This window comes from Haplochromis burtoni, unplaced genomic scaffold (genome assembly GCF_018398535.1).
Source record: "Haplochromis burtoni strain Fernald_Lab_line unplaced genomic scaffold, NCSU_Asbu1 Contig_7, whole genome shotgun sequence".
NCBI lineage: Eukaryota > Metazoa > Chordata > Actinopteri > Cichliformes > Cichlidae > Haplochromis > Haplochromis burtoni.
In genome coordinates, this window is record NW_024582368.1 from 1,459,428 (window position 1) to 1,471,224 (window position 11,797).

Sequence of the window (11,797 nt, forward strand, 5' to 3'; positions counted from 1 at the left end):
TATAGCCGACTATTTTACAAAATTAAAATGATAGCTGAAGCATTTAAATACATTTTATTTCAAATTCCATGTAATGATGATTATATGACTGAATGTTTCTGCCATGAACATTTCAGCTTGTTGTACAGGATTAGAGTACATAGCTCATATTTAGAACACGTTTTTGGCCATTTATCAAGATGCGATGTTGACAGAGAGAGCTACATGTAGAATTAGTTTGGCTCTGTTTCTGTACATGTCTCTGAAACGTGAGAGTCTGGAAAAAGGACTAGTGAACATGTAGATATGTTTATCACTAAGACGAAGAATATTTTGGATTAATCTTGTTGGGTTTGAAAGAATCTCAAGCATACCAAAGATACACTCAAATCATATATTTTATTCCCTGAAAACAGACTTGTGGGTTTATACGGTATCTGGAGAGCTTGATATGTTTAACATAAATTGATAAAATTCCAGTTAAAACAAGCTGCCCTTTCCCCCCTGCTTAAAAAAATAAATGAAAGGAAAGTCATGTATTTACCTGGGCGGAAAAGGAGATTTACCAAAAATAGAAAGGGAAACTTTGAATAAACTGAACAGTACTTGTATCACTACAAGAGCACCTGTTCTCAAGCTCCCCACTTCAGCTTTGGCCCTTTGGATTATTATTGATAATCTCTAGTGTGGTTTGCCAAGGCCAAAGGTTTGCTTTCAGTCCTGGTCCACTCTAAAACTGGGTCATGCCTTTAATCTCTCCATCTACAGTATACTGTAGGTTAGCAGCCTTTCATTTTCATAAACTGCAGAATGAATACACGGCACATTTTTTTCTGCTGGAGTAACTGTGGACTAAAATGATCATTAGCATCTGCACAATAAGCAGTTTATATATAATCTATTAACATTTTATTTCCATATTATGGATGGGTCCTGACTACATTAAAAATAAATAAATAAAAGAAATTTTAAATTAAAATGAGGGTTTAGCAGTGAAAAAATATCTAGGAAAACAGCATCAGTAAAAAAAAAGTAGTATTCACAACAGTATTAAACTAAAACCTAAAGTAATGTTAATATATGCAGAAAAATGCACAAAATATGGGTATGGTGTGCTTACCTAGTTTGTTGTTTTCAGGGAATGAAAATATATGATTCTTTGGTATGCTTGAGATCCTTTTAAACCCAAAATGTTTAATGAGGATAACAATGCAATCTGACAAAAAAAAAAATCACAATGAATTAAACACTTTAAGCCCTGACAGGAGCCTACGGAGGAGTTCAAACTAAGCATTTGTTCTCTGATGCACTGCTCCATACTCTGCTTTTACTTTGCTGCCCCCAAGTGGTACAAATCAGATGGTAAACACTACATGTAAAAATAAACAGGTCTGTTTATTTGGCGTGCGTTTGCTTGGATACAGTTTAGAGACAAGACAAAACAAAAACAAAACAAAACACAAGCATCTATCTCAAACAGCGGGTCAACTGTAGTAGTGAGTATCCAGCTGTTATATACTTATACAACCACATCTGTAGATTTGTTCTGGACCTTTTTGCCAGCATACACGTAACAATAATAAGAATAGCAATGTTTACCAGCACCCCACAGACAATGTGAAAGTACATTGTACACAGTACTGCATTATGATTCCATGCAAGTTCTTTGAAAATCGACCGGCTCTGTGAAATTGAGGCAATACTAACTAAATACACACACCTGCTTTTGTGACATGCTTGAATAACAGGAAATAAATAGCTTATGAAAGCTACAGCATCTGCAAAAAGCCTTTTTTGCTGTGCTCTGTTGTTTCTTGCAGTGTAAAGGTCAGCACTGCTCTTCAAAGTAGCAAGATAGGATGCTAATAAAACGAGCTGCTTAACCTACCCCTACCAAATATAGCTATACAGTAATCAAACCAGTGCAGCAGGATATACACAGGAGTACATCTGCAAAGTCTCACCTGTAAGAAATGAATTATTTTACACTGCAACAATCGAAAGCAAAGAGTGCTTTCTCGTTTTTCTTTGTTTGAATTATTTTCTTGTGGTCAACAGCAGAAGAATAGGCTCAGCTCATTCATTGGGAGTGACTGGGACAAGGACAAGATTAGAAATGAATATATCACAGGGACAGTTCAGGTTGAGTGGTATGAAGACAAAGAGAAGGAATGCTGTGATGGTTTGGACATGTACAGAGAAGGGATAAAGGATACGTTGGACAAAGGATGTTAAAAATGGAGCTGCCAGACAGGAGGAAATGAGGAAGACCACAGAGAAGATTCATGCATACTGAAGGAGGACATGAAGGAGACTGGTGTCACAGAGGAGGATAAGATAGGGTGAGATGGTGGCAGATGATCCGGTGTGGTGAGCAGCTTAGTCATGTCATGACCACATTGACTGCAACTTAAAGACAAACATCAACAAACTACATTTATTTATACATTAAATTTTTTAGGAGCTATTTCAGTACACAATAAGTTTTACTATAGCCCACTTTAGCATGAATGATTCGCGCAGCGCCACGAGGCTTTACCTCTGACAGGAGGTTATTTCAATAGTAAAGGTTCGTTGGAATCACGTGACCTTGCCAACCAACACAGGCTGTCCGGGCGAGAGTTAGGGGTGCTGGGAAGCGTGGCCAGCTCGCTCTTCGTGTCGTGGTGTCCAGCACGAGAGAAAAGTTGGAGAAAAAGTTTTGTAAGAGGCAATACTACGCTTTAACTAGATTTAGGCAACACCGGTGCTTAATTACTTTTATGCCGTTTATCGTTTCCTCTCTTTTTGCTTTACTTTTTTAAATCAGTCAGATTTAATTTAAAAAAGGATATATATACATATGCTTTCGCACTGGTCACTCTTTTTAGTCTTCGTATATCAATGTTTCTGTACGAAGCCTCTGTGCTACATCTGGTGGAGGAGAGCAGCCCGAAACCGGGGATAGTACAATGAAGCCGTGCGTCCATCTCCGAGACAAAGCAGCAGGATGCTACGAAAGGACGGTATTTCTCACAAATCAGGGACATTTCACTTGAACTCACCAAGAGGCCAAACAAAGGTTTGTAAGACACACCATCTGAACATCCCCGCTTCTCATTTTAGTGGCTGCAAATCGCGAAATGGTTAAACAGCGCATATGCAGAGCCGTCGAATCGCACGGGCTTGTAAACATCCTCTTCCTTTTGCTAAAAAGGATGTTGAATTGAGTTTGCTAACCTATTGTTTCAACCTCAAATGCGCGGTTTGTTTTCTGTGATAACAGCACAAATATGCTGCAATAAGCTGCATTTCCGTTTAGCCCACTTTCCATTACACATATCAATTTCTTATTTAAATAAATCGAATATATGAAGGAATAATGCTTTGATTCCTGCTCATTATATACTGTATTAATACTGTGCAGAAGTATGCAGTAGTCTGTATTTATTCTGGATCAGTAGATGGTACAAATTACACTGAATTAAAATCCCCCTCCCCCATGAACGACTGCCAGTGCCATAGTGTTGAGCACACCACACATAGAGGGGTGCAAGTGTGAAACAGTGGTAAACAGTGAAATTAAAGTCAGTCAGTTACATAGAAATAATAACACCTGTGCAAACTATAATGGCTCTCAGTATATGCCTATAGCACCTTATTGTTTACACTTGCACTCCTGCAAGAACAGCAAATCTTTCAGTGAGACTTTTTGGCTTTTAACATCTCCATGAGATGCTGCTCGGAGGCTTTGAAGGCAGCCATTAATGTAATTTGTAGTGAGATGATAAACAGAGTGATGTGTGTTTCTGCCTGAGCAGATAGTCAGATTTGCCAAACGCTCCAGTGACTCTTGAATATGTAAAAGTGCTCATCTCAAGCGCTTCAGCCTGACAGTTTGACGGCTTTGCCGTATTAAACTAAGATAATTGGGGGATATTTACTCACGGAGCACACAATCATTTCACAAACTACTTGAAAATTGTATTTTTTCCTTTAATTATATGCTTTGTAGAAATTATTCACTCTCCTGACAGGACCAAATGGCATGTGCGTGCGTGTCTACATTTCTTTCTCAGCAACACGGAAACGGCATTATTCAGAGTTAAGAAATTTGTTGTGCTGAATGATTTCAATTAAAATTCATTGTCAATATGGTTAACTTGTTTTCAGAGGAGCACTATGACACCAGTGTGGTATGTCTTCCTAACTGGTTTTCCTTGTTATCCATGCCAGCACAGCTCAATATTCCCAAAGCATGGAAGGATTACTACTTTAGCTAATGACACTGAATAGAATTGGAAAATATCATGCTCCGACTTACCCAGCTGTCTATGCTGATAAATTTAAAAAAAAAATTGAGAGTTAGAATTGAAGATTACTGAACTGAAAACCTGCTGAGGCTTGTGTCTTAAAGGTTGCTCCACGGCATGGGAAAGCTTTTGGTTTCTAAGAATGACATGCTGGTGATAAGATGATGATAAGATGACCCAATTCATCAACAGAGACAGTTATAATATGTGTAAAGCTCTACTCAGTTTCCCACGATGTCTTGTATTTGGCTTAATGCTGAATCACTGGGAGTGTTAAAGGACTACTTTGCAGTCAGACTGTTTTAGCCCCTGTACCTCCTGTTCTTGTCCCCCCCCCTTTTTTTAGCCTTTATTTGACACATGCAGAGTGAGACAGATTTGAACCCAGGCCTCGGCTGTAGGTCTCTGTTGCCTGTTCCAACATTTGTCTTTTAACTTATGCCATTCTCCAATCCTGGTGAAAACCAATAGTGTCATTTTCTGTTGCTCTAAGAAATAAGACAAACAAATTTGTAAAAGCTGTTGCTGTTGCACAAGCACCTCAATATAGTTGAAATGTCAGAGCAGCACAAATGCAACCACATATTGGTTAGAGATTAAAAATAGACTGGTTATGTTTCGGTTTGTCTTTAAGCACTAAGGAAGCTCTGTGATTTCACAAATAGCACAAGAACTAACATCCTATTTTTATTTGTCTTTTTTTTTTCTTTCTTTAGAATGAAGCCTCTGCATGACAAGCTATGACCCAAAGAACAGCACTGTAGAGCTCACATTGCAAAGGGAAGACTTAAGAATGAAGACCAAGTATGCAATCGTCTTTATCTGTATTGTGGCCCTGGTCATCATTGAAAAGGAAAGCAACATCCTCTCTAGGTAAGAGTATGGAGAAGAGTGTGTAATAATCTGCTAAATTTTATATTATATTTGTGCAAATCTGAGGAAAGCTAAAGGGATCTTGTACTTTTTGGGAGGTGTGTTTCCTTTCTTACCAATAAAAATACATATTAAGACCCAGCAGTCTACCTTAGCTTAGCTTGCCTTGATGTAAAGACTTCAGATGTGGCGTTGCCCTGCTCAGATGTGCTTGCCAAGATGTTTCTATGCTTCAGATGAATGCACCTTCTTGATTTAACAATCATAAGAACAATAATCTTAACCCTAAAGCAGCATAAAGCCGGGGAGGATATAATTCTCAGGTGTGAGTTGTCTCACAGGGAGAGTTTCAAGATTTTATCATATTAAGCTTTTGTTTCCATGCTGAAGGTTTTTTTGAGAAAACTGTTTTAAGATAATTATGAAAAGATAGATAAGATAGATAAGAAACCCTATCTAAAAAAGATAAAAATGGTACAGTGTCAAGATGTGTAGAGAGTAAGGAGCCAAAAGCAGGACTCAAGGTTGTCAAAATAAAAAAAATGAAACATTTTTTAGGTCAAAGGGAAGAAAACTGAATTCAAACAGGGATCACGCCAGAGTAGATGCAGGGACACTTTCAGCTGGAATCAAACCAGTGATCTGAGGCTTGCCAAGAAAATGTATTAGCCACTTCACTGTGAAGGCACACACACAAAAGAAGGACAAATAGACAGAAATATAAAAATATACACTGTAAGCGCTGGTAGTCCAGAGGAGGCAGACTTGAGGACAAGACACTGCTGAACATAATTAACTCAGATTGAATGTCGTGATGCATGCTCAATCATCCAGGTAAGTAAATTCCAAAAGGTTGAGTCTGTTCATCTGGACGTAGCGTTTTCAGTGGGAGAAACGTTTTGGCACTCATCCAAGTGACTTCTTTAGTCTCAGCGGACTGCAGGTTTCCCCAACCTTATAAACAATACATTTGCACAATGACTGAAACCAGCACCACTGACGAACAGTGGGCTGTGAGGTTAGTTCATTGATCATTAATATGCAAACTGTCATGACCATTGATCAACAACCCCATTGATCAGTGGCCATTGATCAATGGCCATGAGTACCATTCACAAATAGTTGGGGAATGGCTGCAATCACAGCATTGTAAGATGGTGAAAGATCTATCCTTAGGCCGCCTCCTCGATTCAGAGATGGTCTTCTCTGAATCGGTCATCTATGAATCAAGTTGGGGGCCAAAGGGTAGATCTTTAGGTAGGTTTGCTTGGTTTAGCAGTTGTAAATATTTTGTGTTTTTGTACTGTTGTGTGTTTTAGTTATGTTCTTGTGAAGGAAATTTATAATTTCTTTTGTTTTAATTTGTTATGTACTTTTATTTTGAAAGGACTGGGTTGTAGTTGTACCATGCTTTGGAAGGTGGCCTCATGTGTCAGTGTCACTGATAACTGATCGGGGTTCTGCCTTCCTGTAGGCTATATACAGATATATATCTTTTTACCTTATAAAAATCCTCTGTGCCTCAAAAGTGCTTTCACCCTTGCTGGTTGTTTTAGTTATAACTCAGACATAAATGCAACTATCAGCTAAATAAAATATATAAAAAAAAGAATAAAATGTAACACCTTATGGTTTGCCAATGGATATTTTATAATGAAGTCTATTTATCTTGTCAGGGTCTCTGACAGATTGATCCAGAGGCAGATTCCGCAGCAGCAGGATTTCAGCAACATAACACAAAAGGGCTCCCTGATGGCACTCAAAATGCTGCTGTCGCGACTCTCTGGTACAAAGAGGGATAACTCAAATTTCTCAGAGGAAGAAGAGGAGGAAGAACTGGATGATTTGGGGACATACAGCTACGCCGGTGGCCGTAAGCACGTATTACTCTTGGCCACCACACGGACAGGTTCCTCATTTGTGGGGGAATTTTTTAACCAGCACGGGGAGAACATGTTCTATCTGTTTGAGCCACTGTGGCATGTCGAGCGCATGCTGACCCCGGCTGCAGAGGCAAACAATGGGACAGTGTTGTCGGGAATTTACCGAGATGTACTCCAGGGGCTTTTCCTGTGTGATTTCTCACCTCTTGAGAAGTTCATCTCTCCCCCACCTCAGGACCACGTCACCCCATCTCTTTTCCGCAGAGAGTCTAGTTTATCACTCTGTGAAGAACGGGTCTGCAGTCCTGTAATCAGAGATGTTTTTGAGAGGTATTGTATAAGTTACAAATCCCTGTGCTGCTAATCAAGCCTGTAATCTTTATTTATGCAGCTGCAAAAGGAAGGCCTGATGGTCATGACACTACTTTAACACTAAGCTATCGTCTGTGTGCCTTATTAATAATATTCCCAATGTTCTTCTGCATGACAACAGAGAAAAAATATTAATTTAGTATATGCATGAAATATTAATATTCCCACTATTCAGTTTTGTAAAATGCTTTTTATCATTTAAAAACGTTATGGTCTTGTTTTAGGTATCACTGTAAGAGTCGTCGCTGTGGGCCACTGAACCTAACTCTTGCATCTGAATCCTGCCTTTCCAAACAACACCATGCCATTAAGACTGTTCGTGTGCATCAGCTGGACACACTGCAGCCTTTGGTAGAGGACCCTCGCTTGGATATCAAAGTTATCCAGCTAGTTCGAGATCCAAGAGCTATCTTAGCATCGCGCATGGTAGCGTTCTCTTCAAAATATCACACGTGGAAGGCCTGGGCGCAGAACGGCCAGGTGCCCGAAGATGATGAGGAGGTGAAGAGGCTCAAAGGAAACTGTGATCACATTAGGATGTCTGCAGAGGTTGGACTGAGCCAACCTCACTGGCTCAGGAACCGCTACATGCTGGTCCGCTATGAGGATATCGCCCTCTACCCTATGCAAAAGGCAGAGGAGATGTACAAGTTTGCAGGGATACCATTTAGTTCCCTGGCCAGGGAGTGGATACTGAGGAACACCCAGACCACACAGAAAGCCAGCGGGATTTACTCCACTCAGAAGAACTCATCAGAGCAGGCAGAGAAATGGAGATTTACAATTCCCTTTACATTGGCTCAGGTAGTTCAGAGAGTGTGTGGACCCACCATGAAGCTGTTCGGGTACAGATTTGTGAATGATGAAACGACACTGACCAACAAGTCCATTAGTTTGCTTGAGGATAGATTATTTAATTAATCAGGAGGTCAACATACAGCTGTGAAACTGCACAATACTGCATGGCATGCAGTGCATGTGAGCCAGCAGAAGCCATTACTGTTCAGATCAAAACTGTTATACAAAGGTGCCATAAAAATACAAACAAAGGTGCCTCACATGTAGGCCATACAGTAAGATGCTCGCCAATGATGTGCCTCATTGAAATAATGAAAAACTACTTGATAAAGGGAAGTATTTATTTGCATACTGTGTTCACTGAGTAGCCTGAAGATTAAACTTTGTTTCATTCTCTTTATTTCATTTAGAAATGAAACAAGCATTGATATCAAGGCCAAATGTGACAGATTATTGTGTAGGATTTTTGTTAAATCTTCATGGTTGAATTTCATGTTACAAACTTAAAGTGAAAGTTATGTGCATATGTTATCTAAGGGAAATTTTGTCTTAGAGGATCCTAAGACCTTTTCTTAATAACACCCAGTTTGGCTGGTTTCATGTTTTTATACATCAGCATTAGTCTAGGCATTTGCTAGAGTTATGTTCGAGTAGACATGATGTGCTGTGATAGAGTTTTACAAATCTTACTCAGGAAAAGTATGTTGTGTCTCGATGACAAGCATTGATATTTTCTCAACAGCGTGCCATGTAAGAGAATAGGTTCTTCTTTTGAAAACTCTGAGATTAGAGAAGATAAATTAAGATTTATTTATCAATTTAAAGATGATATATGAGAAGTAATAACACTCATATATCTATATGAAATATCTACTCAACTATTTTTTTTTGTTTTGTTTTTTGTTTTTTATTTCTAGCCAGCAGCCTTAACTGCATCTGTATTAAAGTATTTCTCACTTCTCTAAACGTCCAAGTAGGTTTTGTTTAATTTTGTTGCTTGCGTGAGAGCTGATCTGTTCTTATGTTGGTCATTAAATGTAAGGTTTTTTTGTTTTCTTTTAAATCACACAACAACTCAAAGTAATAAAATCACCCAAAAATATTAAGACCTGCAGAATCCACCCTGTAAAGATGTGTTGTGTTTTGATATGACCTGTGTAGGTTCACTCACTGGCCAATTCATTTGGTACACTTGTTCAGCTGCTTGTTAACACAAATATCTAATCGACCATTCACATGGCAGCAACTTGATGCATTTAGTTATGTATGCTGAAGTTCAAATTGAGCATCTGAATGGGGAAGAACGGTGATTTAAGTGACTTTCATGCTGTTGGTGCCAGATATGCTGGTCTAAGTATTTCAGAAACTGATCTGGGATTTTTCCAATAACCATCTCTAGGATTGAGGGGAAATGATCTGAAAAAGAGAAAATATCCAGTAAGCTGCAGTTCTCTGGAAGAAAATTCCTTGTTGATGCCAGAGGCCAGAGGGGAATGGCTGACAGGCAGATAGGAAAGCAGTAATAACTCAAACACTCATTGAAGCCAAGCTATGCAGAAGAGCATGTGGAAAACCCATCGAATCTTTAAGCAGATGGGTCAAAACAGTGGAAAACCACATCTGATGCCAATCCTGTCAGCTACAAACAGGAAACTCAGGCTATGGGGCAAAAAATATTTTAAAATGATGTTATCTGATCTTATGAATCTAAATTTCTGCTGTGACATTTGGGTGGTAGGGTCAGAATTTGGCATAAACAACCTGAAAGCATAAATTCATTCTGCCTCATGTCAATGGGTCAGCCTGGTGGTAGCAGTTTAATGGTGTGGGGGATAGTGTTTTAGCATGCTTTAGACCTGTTAGTACCAGCTGAGTATTGTTTAAACACCACAGGCTTCCTTGAATATTGTTGCTGATCACAAGCATTATTGATAACCATCTTCCATGTGTCCATCCTCTGATGGCTGTTTCCAGCACAGAAGGACCATGTAATAAAGTTCAAATCATCTTAAAACTGGTTTCTTTAACATGTCACTGTCCTCAAATGGCTTCTAAAGCCACCAGATTTCAATCCACTGCTTTTGGTATGCTGTGGAATGTGAGAGTCACATCACAGATGTGAAATCTGCAACAACTATGAGATGCTATCAATGCAATATGAATCATAATTTCTGAGGAATGCTTTCAGCATCCGGTTGAATCTATAACACATTGAACTAAAGCAGTTTCAAGTAGGGCTGTGCGATATGACCAAAATCTCATATCCCAATATAAGAATTCTATCGTCCCAATAATGATATAAATCACAAAAATGTAACATTTTCTGTAAATTCTGTGACTCTCGGGCAGCTCGACTTGCGTGAAGTGTTTCCAGCTGCGCGTCGCGTACCTGGAGTCGAGTGTTTTAACTGATGCATGAAACGATACATTTTTAGACATAAGTTGTAACGGCCGCCATTTTCTTTGTGAGTATTTATTACACAACGTGCTGCGGGGAAAAGCCTGTTCTAACGTTTGAGTCTAAGGTTTATTTTTTTAGCACCTGGCGGCTCTTTTTACTTCTCATCCGTAAATAATCTGCTCTTTCACGTGATTCAGTTTTGAAAAGTCTCAACAGGATCTTGAGCTTTATTGTGAAAGGTTTATGTGGAACATAAACAAGTGGACACGCGATGGCGTTACCGTCGTTGTTGCTAACGACAACGCATAAAAACAGGCGCTTGTCCGTCTGTAGTGTGGTTATAGTAAATATAAGAAAAAGAGAGAACTTTAAGAAATGAATATAGCCACTACAGTGACCATCAAAACGATGAAAAAATATTGCCGTAAACAGTTTATTTTGCGACACCACGAAACAAACGATAGCGTAAAATGAAACGATAGACGTTTTTATATCGTCATCCGATATATATCGTTATATCGAACAGCCCTAGTTTCAAGTAATAGCAAGATATACCTAATGAAGTGGCTGATGAGTGTATACAGCCTATGACTTTAAGTGAAACCCAGGTGGTGCTGGCTTAACTGTCAGTCTTGATAAAATATGAAGTTAAGCACTGTGACTTCAGATAAATGGCAATATTGTGCTCAGTTTCACTGTGGCTTCATTGAAGCAGCTGTGAAAGGCATATGTTTCAGAATTTCACGGAGCTTCACTTACCTTCATTTTAAAAACATATGAATTCATATATATGTGTGACATACTGAAGCCAGAACAACCAATTTTGTAGCTCAAACAGTGGGTGTGGTCACAGTGCCACATAGTATGCATTAAACTAATGCAGCTATTCGGAGTGGGAATACATGCAGTTCCGTTTTTTTGGTGGGGAGGAATACAGATGTGCAGTTTCTCCATGTTTATGGATGATTGCAAAAAGGTTAATAAGGAACAGAGGCTATTGCCAACATAACTTCAAAGTTTTTGTTGTGGCAAAAAACCCCAAAGAAAATCAGAAAAAGTTTGAGTCTAAGTCAATTCACCAAAGGAAATCTGTTCTTAAGCCTTACTTTGGCTAATTTAGTTAGTTGCACAGTTATAGTTCTTTGAATACTGAAATACTAAAATTGTTCTTTTTTACAGCTCAGATGTAGTTCTTTCAA

At 38.9% G+C, this 11,797-nt stretch overlaps 1 protein-coding gene across 1 annotated transcript; it reads left to right on the top strand.

The window, feature by feature from the left end:
* Positions 1–2,551: 2,551 nt before the first annotated feature.
* Positions 2,552–10,498, top strand: chst3a (carbohydrate (chondroitin 6) sulfotransferase 3a). Its single transcript, XM_014336803.2, has 4 exons — positions 2,552–3,040; positions 4,988–5,144; positions 6,821–7,357; positions 7,624–10,498. The coding sequence occupies exons 2-4, from the start codon at positions 5,002–5,004 to the stop codon at positions 8,318–8,320; spliced, it is 1,377 nt and encodes a 458-aa protein (XP_014192289.1). The 5' UTR covers positions 2,552–3,040; positions 4,988–5,001; the 3' UTR covers positions 8,321–10,498.
* Positions 10,499–11,797: the final 1,299 nt, after the last annotated feature.

What these genes read in the sequence shown, in the direction of transcription:
- chst3a (XM_014336803.2), top strand. Translation starts at nt 5,002, where the DNA reads ATGACAAGCTATGACCCAAAGAACAGCACTGTAGAGCTCACATTGCAA. An exon ending in GAAAGCAACATCCTCTCTAG is followed by an intron (nt 5,145 to 6,820) that starts GTAAGAGTATGG and finishes TTATCTTGTCAG; the next exon opens with GGTCTCTGACAGATTGATCC. An exon ending in ATCAGAGATGTTTTTGAGAG is followed by an intron (nt 7,358 to 7,623) that starts GTATTGTATAAG and finishes GTCTTGTTTTAG; the next exon opens with GTATCACTGTAAGAGTCGTC.